This window comes from Nuphar pumila, chromosome 5 (genome assembly GCF_984573655.1).
Source record: "Nuphar pumila chromosome 5, dmNupPumi1.hap1.1, whole genome shotgun sequence".
Lineage (NCBI taxonomy): Eukaryota > Viridiplantae > Streptophyta > Magnoliopsida > Nymphaeales > Nymphaeaceae > Nuphar > Nuphar pumila.
The window spans coordinates 5,478,156-5,496,444 of NC_143253.1; the positions used below are offsets into that span (position 1 = coordinate 5,478,156).

An 18,289-nucleotide genomic window follows, 5' to 3' on the forward strand; every position below is an offset into this window, starting at 1 on the left:
TTTCTTAGATTTATTGAACTTTGGAATAAAATGTTCATTTTGTAATAAACTGCAGATTTTTAATCTATTGCCTTATTACTTAAATTCCTTTAAGTTGGTGTACATGTGAATGATGGTTTTCCAGCTAACGTACCCAAGATTGTTGACTTGTGTTCCTTTCTAAATGTCTTCCGCTGTCGTTTTTTAAATATTAAAACTTTAAATCTTTAAAAGGTTTTCGAAATCACAAGTCGAAATTTTGGGGCGTTACATAACATACCATATGCAGGGAAGTCACTGATTGTCTATAGAACAACAACCTTCATATTGAAGTTTTATTATGGGCATCATACGTGAAAACACTGTCATCCCACAGTATTTTCAGTTCATGAATCAATGGCCTTAAATATACATCAAGATTTTGGCCTAGAGATGTTGGACCTGGGATAAATAGAGACAAGAAAAGATTTTGATGCTTCATACACAAGCTTGGAGGAAGGTTGTATGGGATGACAAATACTGGCCAACACGAGTATGGAGTTGATCTACCCCCAAATGGATTAAATTCATCTGTATATAAACCTAGTCTAACATTTCTTACTTCTATTGCGAAGGTTTGACGAGTACGATCAAAGTACTTTCAAGCTTTCGCGTCAACAGGATGCATGATCTTTTTTTCATCATGTCGAACTTTATTTGCATGTCATCTCATGTGTTTAGATGTTCTCGAAGACATATACAATTGTTGCAATCTCGTGGTGAGATTCGAAGCGACTTGTATGACACTTCTTTTGACCTCGTGCTACCATTGCCTCTTATCTTTGGCTTGAACCGAGGATGCCCACAAGACAAACATGATCTGATATTTTCTTGATCTTTGAAATACAACATGCAGAGATTTAGACAAGCATCTATCTTTTGATACCCTATACCTAAAGCGTTGACCATAACCTTCGAACGATAAAAATTTTATAGCAATTTCTCATCTTTCAGCAACATACTCTTCACAATAGAGCACAAACGGTCAAAACATTATTATCTCAAATTATACTCGGACTTCAAATTCATTAGTTAAAGAACTGCAGACAAGATAGTGTGACTCTCGCAACCATTCCAAAATGGCTCATCAGCATCTCTAAGTAAATCATAAAATCTACTAGTTGCATTGTTTGTTGCTTCTTCCTCTACCCCAGTTTGTACATCACTAGAATCCATAGCAAAACCTAGTTCTGGTCCAGTGGCATCAAATATCAAATCCACATATGAATTATCGTGCACCACATCCACCTATGTGTCAAAATTATTCCAAAATTCTTCACCATGAAGCGTTCAATTCTGATAATTACTCACAAAACCCTTTCTGTACAGGTGATGTCTAATGACATGAGGTTCTACAAATTGATTGTTCTTACACATCGTGCAAGGGCACCTGATTCGACTTGTGGGATCCACTGTACTGACACTTGTCATTGCAAATTCAATAAAACTGTCAACATCATCCATAGATTCATGTGATACCTCATTGTCAACTATCCTACGATAGATTCACTCATGATTTACAGCCATTTTGGGCGACGGATGTTACAGATACTATCCTAACCAATTAAAAGAGAATCATAAGAATGTTATGATGAAAAAATATTTAATTTATCATGCATTCATGATGGATGTAATGATTTAATATATATCACACACACACACACACACACACATATATATATATATATATATATATATATATATATATATAATGGCATTCAATCACAAGAACTATGATGCATGTATTGATAACTTAATATTTTCATGTACAAAACCATTCATTTGAAGCATGTTTAAAACATTGATAACTTATCATTCATTTTTATGTGCAAACCTATTCATAACACAATACATTTATTTGAACCATGTTTTCATGATATAATTTTACATAGAAGGCATAATCAAATTGAAATTAACTTCATGCAAGCATGAATACAGTTACATCAAACATTGTAATACATTCAAATCATTTATATCAAAACAATGTCAAACATGTACATGCAACAAACACACTCCAATATCCCGCTAACTACTACCATGACTAGCACGGAATTCGAACTCCAAAAATAAGAGCACTTTTATTTTTATATATTAAAATCATGCTCAACATGATCTCTAAACTCCATCAAAGCAGTTCTAGATATCCACAACTAAGTGAGTGTGAACAGAAAAATGTTGCATCCAAGAAATTAAATAACCTGTGATGTGCTTGTATCACTTACTCACCAAGAGTATTTACCCGATTTGCATGCTATTGCCTTTGCATTTTTTTTATTTCTTTTTGCATTGTATTTTTAGTCGCATGTGATGCTTAGTACTAAACATCGTGCAATTAGCTCAGCTACGCACCTACAAAGCACATTTATATACGACAAAAGTTGCAACTCATTAAGAGGCGGCAGGGGCTCCGTCATCGCCTGGCAGAGAGAGAGAGAGAGAGAGGTGATATACTGACAGACTCATCGGTGAAGGGGATCCAGTCGCGAGTCGGCTGCAGAGCAAGGCAGAGGCTGAGGTTATATCAAGCAAGCAAGGGTGAGAGAAAGGGCGGGGCAAGAGAGCGGCAGGGGCATCATCCCCTACCGAAAATAAAAGAGGGGCAAGGGCATCGGCCCCTACTAGAAATAAAAGAGGGGTAGGGGTATTCGCCCCTACAGGGAATTAAAAGAGGGGCAGGGGCAAATGGCCCCTGTCGGACCAAGAAGAAAAAAAATGGGGGGGGGGTCCCGACCCCTTCCGCCGGCCCGCTGGGTAATAGAGGCCAGAACGAGAGAGAGATGAGGGAAAAGAAGAATGGAAGGGAGGAGACGTACCTGGGGGAGGAGGTCATCAGTGTCGGTGTTGGCAACAACATCGACAGACAAGCAAGAGGGAAGGAGAGAGGAGAAAGGTGGTGCCGGCGTTGGGTGGCCGGAATACGACGAGAAAGGGGTGACAGAGAGAGAGCGATCAAGGGAAAAGAACGGGAGGTGGCCGACGAGGTGTAATAATCGTAAAATTTGAGTGATTTTTTTATTCATACTGGGTCCGGGATCCGTTATCCGGATCCAAAAGGATATATATATATATATATATATATATATATATATATATATATATATATATATATATATATATATATATATATATATATATATATATATATATATATATATATATATATATATATGGGTATTAAGGGTATATACGTAATAATAAGGTTTAATAAAAGAATAATTTAAAAAGTGTTGTAATTAAAAAGATTTGGGTAATTGGGGTTTGGACCCATGTTGGACCCAAATAGATCCAACCTGTGGATCCACCATTCAATTCAGGCCCGGATACACGTTCCTTGTGGATCCAGCATCCGAGAATCGACCCGGATCCACGATAGAACAAATCTGGCATTTCGGGTCACGGTTCGGACCCGAACCCGGTGCGATAATTATAAAACATCGCATATAAGAATCATGCCTGGCAGAATTCTTGTAAAGAAAAACCAACAGCCAGAAGCGAAACAGGGAGGAGAGGACCTCGCCTAACCCACCTCGCTCGCCTCCCTCTCGACTCTTCCCTCCCTCGCTGGAGCCCCTTCTCCTCGTCGTCGATGACCCTGTGCACCTGCTGAAAGCCATCAACGTCGACAACATTGGCCCACCTCTGCCGTTAAAGCCTGCGGATTCTGTCGTTGGCGACCATCTTTGCGCATCTTCAGGCATCAACCATCTCCTTCTTCATTCGCCGCAAAACAGGTAGGATTCTGTCTCTGAGGTGGTTGGGTGTGGACTGAATCATGTTGGGGTTGGGTCGGTCAAGGGAAATCTCGGTTATTATCGCATGTACGAGATTCCAATTCTTTCTTGGGTGTATGAGGATCCAACACCGTGGCTTGGGGTTGCCGGTAAGGCTAACGATAGCCTTGGGTAGGGCAGATGTTTGCGTGCCTAATCTTAAAACATAAATCCCCAAATCAAATCGATTTGAGGGTTTTCTTTTTAAACCACAAATCCCCAAATCAAATCGATTTGGGGGTTTTCTTGATAGACTGTAAATCCTCAGATCAAATCGATTTGGGGGTTTTCTTGATAAACCCTAATTCGGCAATAGCTACTCACCTCGTTTGGGGAGAGGGGTTTATCTTGTTAAATTCTTGTTTCTGATCTTGCATCCATTTCTTTTAATCGTACATAAGCATGTTTAAGTTCTTTACTGTTAGCCGTATGTATCTAATTCCATTTGGTGAACACATCATATTATGTTAGAGCCCTATTTTTGGATCTTGCATCTGTTTCTTTTAAACTGTACATAAGCATATTAAGTTCTTTACTGTTAGCCGAATGTGTCAGTTGCATTCTGACAAACAAGAGCATCCTTATGATAATTCTTGACAGCCGATTGTGTCAGTTGATGTAAATTGTACATAGAAACTGCTCCAGTTCATGGATGGAATGAGGATATGCACATGTCTGAGTAGTTATCAGATTCCATCTTATTTTCTGTATGAATGATTACGGATCGTGTATTGTCTGATACAGTGGTATTAGATTTTTTATCGATATTTCCTAAAATTTTCTGTACTTAACTACACCTTATATTGGACAGTCAAATGCATGTGGTACTACATTTCTTTTGATTTTAAAATTCGGTTAAATAGGGTATGCTGTTTAATATGAATTTGCACATGGATCTGATGTTGCTGCCTATTGTGAGAATATTCGGTGATCATGAGAAACTGCATAGTAACTTGATGTCAGTATGGTTGGTCATTTCGTGGGCATTCAAACACATGATGGGCTGCATACCAACTTGATATTTAACACATTTCTAGAACAGATTAATGGCTATTCAAGTAGATATTAGCTGGGCATAAAGAAATGGATATATATAATTTGTCAGAAAATGCATGATTTGAAACTATTTGTATGCACTCTATATTATGCCCATTTGTTTATGTTTAGGTAATTTGATGTATGTTGTTTCTTTATTGTGCTTGCTTCTCTTAAATGTACTGCTCTATATTCTCTAGCCAATTCATGTTTACTCAGGTAAACAACGTGTGCGGTTCAATGTGTTGTACCCTTTTGTGGGTTGGACTTTATAGAGTTCTTGAAGTTGCATTTTTCTCCGGTACTGTGATTGATTTACCTGAATTACCACGTGTTTTAAACTGCACTGCTTCTTGTCAGAAAGTGTACGATTTGAATTGTTTGTATGCAGTAGGTTAAATGTACTTAAGGAATGAGGTTGCTAGCTGGGTTCCAAACGTATGATGGTATTTAGTGTTATATGGATATGAGCTTTGCCTAAGAGGGCAATATATGACTGGATTACCCAATGCGGATACTTAGACTATTAGCTTATGGTATGGCAATCGAATGATGAAAACTTAAGTGTAAATATTGTGTGCTTGACTGGTTTAAAGGCATTAAAACACTTTAAGTGGGTTTATGAAATCAATACTATAAATGATTGAGACTGGTTTATAAACCTTGGTAAAATTACTAAGGTTGTGATCAACTGCTAAGGTAGTAAGAGGAAGTAGGGAAATACCCTGAACTTCGGAACAATAACTAAATAATGAAACAAGTTTCTGAGGCTTACCTTGGAGAGGGTAGGTGGTACAAAACTTCGAGGACTTGTATTGTGTTACGAGCGTGAAGCGGTCCGTGGGTCTCCGTCCTCGGAGTTAGGGACCAGGACTACCTATGTGTCCTAGGTGGTAGTTCCACATCTTCTGCAGAAGTTAGGGATGCATCCCGTCTTGAGTTGAGCCATTGGGAGATTCTCTCGGCTGTTGGTCGCTCCCTTGGGGATTTAGTCTCCGTTAGAATGTTCGGGTTAATAAATTACCTGGAATAATATACCTTCGAACGTTCTCTTCTGAGATGGTCACATGTGCCCGTGTGTACCCACGGGATAAAATAATTAAACATCATTTAGATGAGTTAGGTTCACGATTAGTGGAGACACTAGAGAGACATATGTAAGTTGTATTTAAGATGCTTCATATTATCAATTTGTAAATTAGTAAAACTCTTAATTTGGTGGATACGAGGTAATTAAATTGTTATCTGAAAGTGTACATGTTATTTCATTGACTGTGGCATACCTCACCTGCTTATCAACGTTGCATATTTGTTATTGCTAAATAATTGATCAATGGCATATTAATGTGGCATAGTTGTTATAGTTATACAATTGCTTATCCATGTTGCATATTTGTTATTGCTAAATAATTGCTCAATTGCATATTAATGTGGCATAGTTGTTATGGTTATATAACTGTTTATCTGCTCATGTACATGAATTTAGATCTTTGTTACATAGTGCTTACCTGTCTTGATATACATTAAAAATCAACCATGACAATCATACTGCACACTCAATTCACGATATACTTGCACTATCAGTACAAAATTCCTGCTTAGACGTGGTAGTCTAATTCCTATAATTTTTACCATTTTCAGGTAAACGAGTACATTTATGAGCGGTTGCGGGATGAGGCATCGGATCGTGACTGTTGATTTACTGTTCCAGTGATTCCTTGGGATATGGTAATTTAAAATGTTCATTGCATAATGTAATGAAATACCTGTGTTGAGTTTTCTCTCATATGTGATGTTCTGAAATGCTTAACCCTACATTGGTTATTCTTTCCACTGTTATTGTTATAAAAAAAATCACACAAATCTGGGTTAAAATTTCAGAGCGTTACACGAGGTCTCCGGAGAGAGCTATCAGTGGTTCGCCGGAGAGCGGGGGCGACGGTGACAGAGAACCCGATTTGGGGGTGGCCTCCGTTGAGGCGAGGATCGGGGCTCAGGGAAGGGAGCAGTGGCGGGGTGGCTTCAGCATGGGTTGTCGGTGGCAAGGAAGGTCGCCGAATGCAGGGAGGGTCATCGGAGTCCAAGGGGCGAGCGACAGAGGGTTAGGGTTTGGGGGTAATCAGAGAGAGAGAGAGAATTTCGTACGTTAGAAGGGCTAACATCGAAAATTAGCGACGAAAAAATTTTGTCGCAAACACCATCGCTACTTAGAGACGGAATAGCGATGGAAAAATTCTATCGCTCATCTGTCGCTAAGTTACGATGCAGTTTTCGATGGAATATAATCTGTCTCTAATCCCTCGCTAATTAGCGACGGTGTTGGTGTTTGTGATAAAAAAAATTTGTCGCTAATCCTATGTTTAATTCCAATTTTAGTGATGGCTAGTTTTCTCTAGCTAATCCGTCGCTAAATTGTGATAAAAAAAATCTGTCGTAAATTTTCGTCGTTAATTAACATTTTTCTTGTAGTGTCAAACCGAGTTTGGTCGCCTATGGGTGAGATAGATAGATCAAGTTCTCTACCTTGAGCCTAGGGATTAATTAGATCAACTTGGTTTGTGCATACTCGAACCGAAACGGGACAAGGAGTCTGACCATATTTTGGGCTAAAACACCCTATCTTAGTTTGATGTGCAAGCCGACTCAAACCGAGTCTGACCATATTTCGGGCGAGACAAATAGTTATAGCTCGTTGTGTCGATTAACATAGACAGACGAGACAAGGAGTCAAACTCCTTGTCTTGATTTATGAGATAGACCGACTCGGTCTGGGTTCATCAAGACGAAGTCAAGTCTATAGGGGTGAGATCGAGAGTCGTCAGCTCACTAAGGGACCAAACCTTGACCGAGCTGGGCTCACATGAGGATTTTTTAGAACCGAGGTAGTCAAGATTCTCAGGATGCAAACCCAGACCAAGTTAGGAGCAGACATGTTCGGTCTGAGTGAGATTCGAACTGAGTATGGGTGTATATATATATATATTGAGTAATATATATTATGAAGAAATTTGAGACAGTAGCTGTCTCAGTTTTCTACTATTAGAAGATGAGTTTGGGTCATTATTTGGATCATATCTAGATCTATATATATATAGGGGTTGGGTTTAGTTCAGATCCAAATCTATATTAGATCGGATTTAGGTCTGTTAGGAACCAAACTCAAAATAAATCGAATCCAGTTCAGTCATATTCGATATAGAAACTGGATCCTTGTCCAAGTATGGGATCCAAACTAAAAAAGATTTGGATCTGAATCTAGTATAGAAAATAGAGTATGGATCTCAATTTCAGGTTAAGTTGGACCCAAACATATGAGACTGGATCTAGTCTGTTTAAATATGAGAAAAGACTAGGGATTGTATTCATTTGAGTTTAGTTTTGGTTGAGCCCAAGTCGAACTGTGTCTGGGTTAGGTTCAATAAATCTAGAACCGTTTGAGAAGTAAAAAAACCATTTTGCCCTTGTTATTCCTATTTAGTAAATCGAGCACTCTTTACTCTGATATCATATTTGAATGATTTTTTAACTCCTGAATTTCTCTCTTCGAGAATGATTCATTAGCATATGGCAAGATGGCAAACTTTGAGAGTTTGAGATCAAAGTTTGGTAAGGAGGCTTAAGGGTATTTTTGTAATTTTACATAAGCAAAGACTTCAATTATATTTTAGTAATTGTTGAGATTTTTGCTCATTTCAAATTAGGGATTGCAGGAAGACTAAGAACGATTTTAGTTTGAGATTTGGGCAATTCAAAGTAAGTGAACATTTGCAAATAACTCCCTAGATAAATAAAATACATTCTTGTTCCTAAATGTATTATTAAGTGATTCTATGTGTTTTATAAGTATGCAGATTATTTCATGTATATGAATAGATCGTCTGAGTTACATAATTAGCAATCTATGTTGATGATGTTTTCAATACAATGCATGAGGATTGTGGTATTGTAATATATATTACTTGTTTATTTTCTGTATTTGATGATGTCATGTAAATCTTAACAGATGATATGACATGTATTATAAATGTGCTTGTTATGAAAATAAGAATAATGTTTGAATACATGTAATATGTTGTGAAAAATGGATTGCTGAGCTTTGAGAATGAAAATTAAAGTTTTAGGGTTCTTAAAATATGATTTATTCTGTGAATGTCATGATTATACCTTGGGAGGGTTATTGTAAGTGTCGCGACGTGATGAATTTATATTGTGCTTCTGTGATGGATTGTTATCCCTAAAACTGTGGTTTGTGTTTGTGATTGCATGTTGAGTGTTTATTAGTGAACATACATTTGATATTATACAATACACTAACGCAGAAAAGGAAAGGAAATGAAATGAATAATGCACATAAGTTAACAATACAGATGTTGATAAATAACTCTACTAAGAAGGACATGGTCTAGGGCTTTATTTGAGGTGTGAGTACCTTGGTTGTATTCAAATTTTTTGAGAAATTCCTAGGTAACCCTTAGGGATTAAAAGCATTGCATGTTAGACACATATAAGATATAACATGAAATGTAGCTTGAATTATAAACCTTGGGGGTAGGTATAGTCTCTCGAATACCTTAAGGGCAGGTATAGTCTCTCAGGCTCATCGGTTAGCTACCTATAAGCATTTTTTGTTCTTCAGCTTGCAGTTGGTGAGCAAAACTGTAGCGATTATGAGTTTATAGTCTGAACCAATTTAAACTATAATGTTGTGAGTGGTTTATATGTATAACCATGTTGTGAGTGGTTCATATGTATAGCCAACACTGTATACTCTCGAGTTGTCTACATGGGTTGCTACGCCTTAGGAAGCTATTTTTGAAATAACTGATTAGTGTAGAGTACAATATTGAGAATGTTTAATTTGAAAATGAGGAAAGAGAAACAGCAAAGAGGGTTAAAATATATAAACATGTGTGCTTAGTTAGATAACTAAACTAAGAATATAAGTTTAGAGCTCACTACAGTTGTAATAGTCGTGTCTTATGTGTAGATGTGAACTTACTGAGCTTTAGACTCATCTCAGCTTAGTTATACTGTAGGTTTATGAGTTGTTGTAGATTAAGGAACGTGGCTCATGGACAAGCTACTTGTGGACATTGATATACTGGAAGTACTTTGCTTTTATTTCTACACTTTTATTTTTGGACATGTAATCTGAATATTGAACTTTTGATAAAGTTGGATGGTTAATGATGAATAAATGTTTCAACATTGATAACGAGACCTTTCTATAAAAAAATATCTGGCATGATTTTTGAGGTTGTTTGGTAATTTTTTTTTTTAAATTAATGTCCATGAACCTCGAGCTTGAGAGGTCCCGGTTCAGGTCGTTACAATATGGGCCAAGTTCGAACTAACATGCTTATAGAAAAAAATCATTGGTTTAGAGCAGAAAGAAATAAGATTCTAACAACTAACATGCTTATATATATATTTTTTAACAACTAACAGTGATTATACGGGTCGAACCGAGCTGAGTACCTATTGTTCATCTTGCCGGGCATATTTTACGAGTTAAAAGGCACTCTTTACGAGACAAACATTAGTCAAGCTACGAGTGGTTCGGCTTGCTCAGTACCTATTGTTCAAGCTGAGTACCTATTGTTCAGCTATATATAAAATGTAAAATAGATATATAAAAGTGTAAATGAACATTAACAGTACCACAAATCTGTTTGTATCACTTTAATTTTATGATAAAAATGTGATATTTTAAAATAAGAGATATTTCAAACAAATACCATGTTTTTTCAGCATCATATCAGCCTTTGAAAATAACATGGTTTTATCAGGTTATTTTCAGAATATCAGTGATATTTGTGGCTTAGGTTTTAGCAATAGAGCCTTAGTGAGTTGTGACCCTGGTTCTATTTTCTGCAAGATATAAAGCATGCTGTGGGGCCTTTTGTAGTATTTTCAACTTGTGGACGAGGGTCCTACATCAGGGACTTTTTATCAAAACAATTATTATTATTTTGGATAATTCGAACTCAACCTTGCGCCAGGAACGCCACCCATGGGTTTTGAACTTGTGACGTCTGGTCAACTTGGTGACATTTACAAGTTGGGTTTTGAACTTGTGACGTCTGGCCAACTTGGTGACATTTACAAGCCTGAAACAATTATTTGATTACTAATTTACAACTTGCCTGAAACAATTATTTGATTACTAACTACCACCCACTAGAATGATCTAAAAGTATATTGTAGCATTTCATTTTAGTGGGGCCCTAGTTTAAAGCTTTGTTTGGGAATCGTGGTAATGGGTGGGCAGAACATAAAAGATTTCCTACATCACGCTTGCCTTTGTTTTTGGGTGAAATTTGCCGCATTTCAATTGCTGGATGCTGACTTGCATGCTGGGTTTTTAAATGATTAAAAAACAAATGGTTGTAAAAACACCAGCATTATATATATATATATATATATATATATATATATATATATATATATATATATATATATATATATATATATAGAGAGAGAGAGAGAGAGAGAGAGAGAGAGGGTGCTTGCTTCATGATTTTTTAGTTTTTTATTTTGTTTTTAAATTCTGATCATATAGATGTGATCTACTTACTTGAATTTATAGGGATCAACTCTTTGAAGCAATGTTGTGAAAAGCATTGAGGCGTAGTGAGGTGCTCTACCAAAATTTGCGTAAGCCTCAAGGTGTAAAGCGTAAGCCTAAAAAAAAATTAACTTAAAAAAACTATAAATAATATCTAAAATTATAAATAAATAAAAAACTTTATTGATGAAGCAACAACCAATAGAAAATAAAAAAACTCAAATAAATACTGAAAAAATATGAGATTAACATGTAAAAGTAACATTAATGCAAGAACTTGATCTGTGTAAGCATCTAAAAAATAAAACATGAGCATTCATTAAATAAAAAATTAACATTAACAACAAAATGCATCTTAGCATTAACAACCAAATGTTAATATATTTGTCCAAAATTCTTCAAAATGAGAGTGTTAACATTCACAATTGCAATTGAAAGACCTAAAAAACATATAAATGGTCATAAGTCTATGATATGAATTAGGGCCTAAGCTCTTCTTGTGTCTCGTTATCATCAATATCTAAGTCTTCAATGTCATCATCTGAGGAATTCATATAAATAGGTTCTCCTTCATCTTCATTTTGTGACTCTTCATCATCTGCACTTTTTTCTTCCACATCCTCGGTCACTTCTTTTTCTTTTCTTTTTTCTGCCATAAAAAATTATGTATTAAATACCTATTTTATGTAATTAAAAATATATATTTATATTCATAGCAAGGTAAAAGGAATTTAGCTTTACCTCGATCTCTTGAAGACCTGTCTTGCCTAGAACCAATTTGTGAATCATGAGATGAAGTAACTTTTTCAATAGGCACATCCAAAATGGCATTTATGTCGAAGTTCGGATCCAACCATGAATTCTCCAACCAATTGAGATCACTAGGCAACACTGAATCTTCTTTCTCCACAATCCACTCATCGTTTGAGTCTATATGATCTAGACATATAGGGTCTTTGGTAGCCCTCCTCCTCATATTTCTCTCTCTTAATTTTATATTGTACATTACAAAAACCAATATATTCATCTTCTCTTGTTCAAGTCTAATTCTCTGTTTTGTATACACCTATAATTTCAAATCATTGATAATCAATTATAAGATAATTATACTTATAAAAATGTATTTCAAAAATAAAATACAAAATCACAAACCAATGAGAAAGTATTTCAGTTCCTCTCACAGCCCGATGCACTGCATGTCAAACTTAGAATTCAAATTGCAAAATTCATCAACTTAGGAATTTTGTGCCCAAATGAACTCCACCAATCAGCTGCATTCAAATAAAACAATAAAAATTTGATAAAAACATTAAGAATGTCATAATTAACAAACAACATAATTGCAAACTTACCAAGACTTTTTAATCTGTTTTGTTGTAACAACAGTCTCTCTACCAAACAACCTCTTTGTCTTTTTAAATGCATCGACTTGTGTTGTAATTTTCAACCAAACATTTGATCATAAACCAATTTTTCAATACAATCATAAAAGTCACTCATAACTTTTTCATCTGGATTGAAGTTATCAGCATAATAAAAATATGGATTTAAATAATAGGCAGTTGCATGCAAAGGCTTATGAAGTTGCAAGTCTCATTGTCTATCAATGATATCCCAAATAGATTTATATTTTCTTTCAACCTTGTCAAGGTTTGAAGCAATTTTCTCCTTTGCTCTATTCATTGCCTCGTACAAAAATTACATAGCGGGTTCATCTGCATCAACTAATGACTTTCATGAGAGGCAATGTAGCTTTAATTGCATATGATATGGCAGCCCAAAACTTATGATCATTAAGAACAATATAAGAAATGTTCTTAGCATCAAATTTCTTACAGTAATTAGATGATCTAAAATTTGAAGATAAGAACATCGACTTCAACTCTTTCTTATAACATCCAATATTATGAAGCGTGAGATGTGTTGTGGCAAAACGAGTGACGGCTGGGCGTAGAAGTTCTTTCTTCTTTATGAACTTTCTCATCAAATTTAATACCCATGCATGACTATAAATATATCTTATAATTTTTTTTGTCTTTTTCACTGTATCTTTAAAAATTATTATCTTTCCAATATCTTATAACATAAGATCCAAGCAATACACCGCACATGGCGTGCAAAAATATGTTTTCCCTATTGTTAACATATTCTCAGCTGCCACATAATTTGGTGCATTATCTATAATGAATTATACCACATTACTTTAACCAACTTCTTTAGCAACTTCTTCAAACAACTTACACAAATTTGTACCAGTTTTTTCTATGTCGCTGATGTCAACAGACTTAAAAAATACTGTCTCAGATGAGTTGTTCACAAGAAAATTATTTTTCTTCATTTTTTATTTGTTCAACCATCTATCATAATGCTGCAACCAACCTTTGGTCATTCCTTTTTGAACTCTTTTGAAATTTTGTGAGTATAATCTACCTCGTCCTTCAAAATCCGCATTCTTATCTCGTGATAAGAAGGTGGTTTGAACCCTCACCCATAATTTACAATAGTTTCTATCATTGCACCAAAATATTGATTGTTGCAAAGATTAAATGATAAGGCATTTGAATAAAAAAATCTACCAACGGCACGACATACATTTTTTCTTTCATCCCTTTTGAAAGCAGTGTTTATTGTGGTTTGTTGTACTTCTTTGTTCACAAAGAGGTTTATAGGACCACCTATGTTTGTTTTTGCATCACTCCATGATCCACTGGTTTCTTTATTCATATTATCGTCTGTTGATGATCCAAAATAAACACTCCTCCTGATATTCAACTTGTTTTGTTCTTTCTCTTATTTTTTTTGTTTCTGATCTCTTAGATGATTCTGAAAAAATATTTTCACATCAGGTGGAACCGCTTCGCACATACTTACACCATGTTTTATGTCAACTAAGTGATGCTTTAACCTATAGATGTCTCATGTAGTGTGTTTATGACAGTGATTACAAATTACATATCATACGAGTTTGAGATCTTTAGTGGGATTTGGAACTTTAGCTCTATGATCCCATCCTACATATTTTCTCATTGTTCAACTGCAAAAATGCATATCAGAAAATATATATTAACACACAAAAATTTGATTACAAGTACCATTCTTTGATAAAAGACACATTCAAAATAACAAAAAAAGATTTTGCTGCATTTTATGATTCAATAATTCAATAGTCAACAAATGCACAAACAAACAATAAACTAATAGCAGTTGCAATCTCAATAATGAATGCACACATGCTTGTGTATATGAGAAACCAATAAGTGCACAAGATCTTGTTTAACCAAAAAATGTGAACTAAGTCAAGTCAAAAGAGTTAAATGGAATAAGGCTAATTGATTCAAACTTTTTCTGCAACGAGTTTTCCCATCAGAGACATGGTCGGCATTGCACTTGCATTCATTATCAAGATTTAGGTCTTGAAAGAGAATGGACATGCATGGCAACACAAACAAAGTCATTTTAAAAGCAGCCTAATGACAATACATATTCCACTCGTGGTCCAAACAAGAGCTCTCATGATTATCTGAAACTAATATCTAATCTATAGGGATGTTGAATTATACTCAATCAACTATCACACTCACGATTTATTAAATGTAAAAAATCTTAAATACTTTAACATTTTGTGTGCAGATACACCAAGTCACGCAGATATTAATTAGGCCAAATGTTTATTAGCATCCCTAACTAATATGAGGTTATTAGCCATAACCCAGTTGTGCCCCATCGTACATATGATAAAGTCATAGCTTAGGCTAAGTCAGACGCAACCAGCAGCCAATGCAAGATGATAGATCAACTACAATGATAAAGAATGCTAATAGAAAAAAATGTTTTAAGTCCACCAATAGGTCAAAATTTTGTCACAGACTGGCAAAAATGCAAGTCTGAAGACTGCCAGTCTACAAGCCTTGACCCAGGACAGGTCAAAAATGCGAGTCTAAAGCATAAACCGTGATGATACAAGCAATGCTCTTGAATAGCTTAGGGGTAAGCATGAGTATGAAAGTTACCCAAAAAAAAAGGTTTAAACTATGATAATGGTTTCAAAAGAATAAACAAACAAATAGTCAGTCATACAACACAATAATATTCATCAATCATTGAATCCATACTATATAAATTGTAGTAATCTGCAAAGTAAATATTCAATAGTGCATACTAATTTGTATTTCATTAATCAACTGACTCATTTTTACTGCTTAAGCAGCATAAGGAAGACGTGTAAATGTGCTAAGAATGAAAAGAGATAAGAAGAAGAGGAGAACGAGAGAGAAAGAGAAAAAAACTAGAAACGAGAGAGAGCGTACCTGTTTCGGGGCTCTACCACGAGAGAGAATGTTGTGAGAGCTGAGAGAGAGACTGCTGTGAGAAAAAAATAGAAAGAGAGTGGGGTGAGAAAAAAATGAGGGGCTTAAACATAAAGGCCCCCCGACCCCTTTATGTTTAAGCCCTAATTTTTGGTCAAATGAAGGTTTTGACCCTCATTTGACCAAAACTAACGAGGCATATGTGCCTCATCTTGAGGCACACCTCACCTCGAGGCATGCGCCTCAAGGCATATGAGGCGCACATCTCGAGGCTTTTGCGTTTTACCCATACACCTTAAGGCATAAAGCATCTTGCCTTGAGGCGAGATGCACTTTTTGGGTCTTGAGATGTGTTTTTTAATAACATCGCTTTGAAGTGTTCGATTCCTACACATGGTTAGGTCCAAAAAATCAACCGTCTAAAATCTGTAATAAATTTTTTAGAATCCGATTATCATTTTTTTCATAAAAACACATGATTCAGGTGTGAATTCCTGGTAAATGAACCTGGAAAGAGAAAAAAAAACATTAAAATGTATCGATAGCACCTAATCTTTAAGCACTTACCTTATATATATATATATATATATATATATATATATATATATATATATATATATATATATATATATATATATATATGCAAGAAAACTATAACCATACATTGCGTGTTCCAGCATCCATACTCCACAATGTAACACTCTAACAAAAGTATATGGAGAAGGAGCACCAAGCAAGCAAGGGCAATTTCGTTATTATAAAGTCAAATCTTAACCGTTCAAAGTCGGGAGTTTACTTTCGTCCCGCTACCGTTGACCAGGCTTAGGACTCCGGCGAGCTCCGGGAACGCGGCCATCCGGATCGAGGAGTAGACGTTCCCGTCCCAACCGCGCCTGGCGAGCTCCTCCGCGAGCCGGACCGCCTCCGCCACCGCCTCGTTCGAATCCTCCGCCGTAACGTGGACGATCCCAGCGTCCGCGGCCTCTCCGGCCGTGAACCTCCGCGACCTCAACACGATGTCCCGGAGAACGGCCGGAGACGGCGACTTCGCCCGGATGAGCGCCATCATGTAGTCGACGAACGTGAGCCCGATGTCGAGCTCACTCATGTAGAGGAACCCGCGATCCTTCCTCATCACGACGTAGTCGTGCGCGAGGGCCAGCATGAACCCGGCGGCCGCGGCGTGGCCGGTGATGGCGGCGATCGTCGGAATCGGGAGGGAGACGAGCGATGAGACGACGGATCGGTGCTTCTCGATCATCAGGTCGAGGCGATCACGGAAGGAGCCTGAGCCCTCCGGACCGGACCGGGCCCAGGCGAGGTCGAAGCCGTTGGAGAAGAACTTTCCGGTGCTGGCGGTGACTAGCGCCAATCCCGATGAGGATTCAGACCGGACCCGGTCGAGGGCCGACTGGATCGCGTCCAGGACGCCTGGGCTCAGCCGGTGCTCGGCTTCTCCGGCCAGGGTGAGCACCCACACCCGGCCACGCTTCTCCAACGTGCACATCTCTCTCTCTCTCTCTCTCTCTCTCTCTCTCTCTCTCTCTCTCTCTCTCTGTCGGTGGAACCGGTGAACTACACGGATGGTGGTTTCTTAATTTTTGATACTCAGTATCGAACACATGAGCACGCCCTCGCATATTTAGCACGAACATCGAGTCTGGAGCGTTGATCGGGGGAAAATCTGACAGTTTAAGTGTGTGTTTGCATATTATCATAAACTTTTCAGGCGTGATTCCCAGATTTACATGCCTGCCCCAACCTGGACAAACTAAGCAATTTGAGTTTTTTTTTTAATTAATTTTTCTCTGCCAACAATCTGAGGAACCCTTCCATTAAGGTGAAAACATCGAGAGGGTGGTGTATGTTTGCCCCCGATGATTCACTGAATCCCACGTTTGTGTTCGGGGCTTTGAATGAGCACCACGTATACAAGCACATGGGGCTCTTATTCCCGTGTATGTTGACATAACTTTGCATCGGACTCTGGTGTTGTTGCAAAGACTTAAGTACTCTTTCTTGCTATTCTTCTAATAAAGTGATGGTTTGAGAAAATGACAAAAATGCCTTTTATTCAAAAAAAAAAATAAACAGTTCAAAAAAAGGACAAACATGTCCTCCATCCAGAAAGTCGAGGATGATGTTGACTCTTCAAAGTCTTCTTCTTCTTTCTCCGTAAAATACTGTAAAACCCTCTCTCTCTCTAGAGAAGAAATCAAGGGAGACAAAGAGTTCTCCCTGAAGAAGGCCATGAATATCAACCCTCTCACTCTCTCTCCCTTCTCTCTCTACTTCTGTGCACATCCAACAGACGATCCTACATTGCTCCATCGCCATCTTCTTCTTCTTCCTTCTCCGTAAAACATTATAAAACTCTCTCTCTAGAGAAGAAATCAAGGGAGGCAAAGAGTTCTCCCTGGAGAAGGCCATGAACATCAACCCTCTCACTCCCTCTCCCTTCTCTCTCTACTTCTGTGCACATCCAACAAACGATCCTACATTGCTCCATCGCCATCTTATTCTTCTTCCTTCTCCGTAAAACATTATAAAACTCTCTCTCTCTCTCTCTCTCTCTCTCTCTCTCTCTCTCT

At 37.1% G+C, this 18,289-nt stretch overlaps 1 protein-coding gene across 2 annotated transcripts in view; it reads right to left on the reverse strand.

The window, feature by feature from the left end:
- Nucleotides 1-17,248, reverse strand: part of LOC149836573 (enoyl-CoA delta isomerase 2, peroxisomal-like) — a 35,603-nt gene extending 18,355 nt beyond the window's left edge. Inside the window, exons 1-2 of one of the 2 annotated variants that reach the window (XM_090007046.1) lie at nt 16,495-17,248; nt 15,699-15,738 (exon numbers count right to left, since the gene is read on the reverse strand). In XM_090007046.1, the coding sequence (XP_089863172.1) occupies nt 15,712-15,738; nt 16,495-17,205 (738 nt within the window). In that variant the 5' untranslated portion in view covers nt 17,206-17,248 and the 3' untranslated portion in view covers nt 15,699-15,711. The remainder of the gene's footprint in view (nt 1-15,698; nt 15,739-16,494) is intronic. The other variant, XM_090007045.1, reaches the window with a different exon arrangement.
- Nucleotides 17,249-18,289: the final 1,041 nt, after the last annotated feature.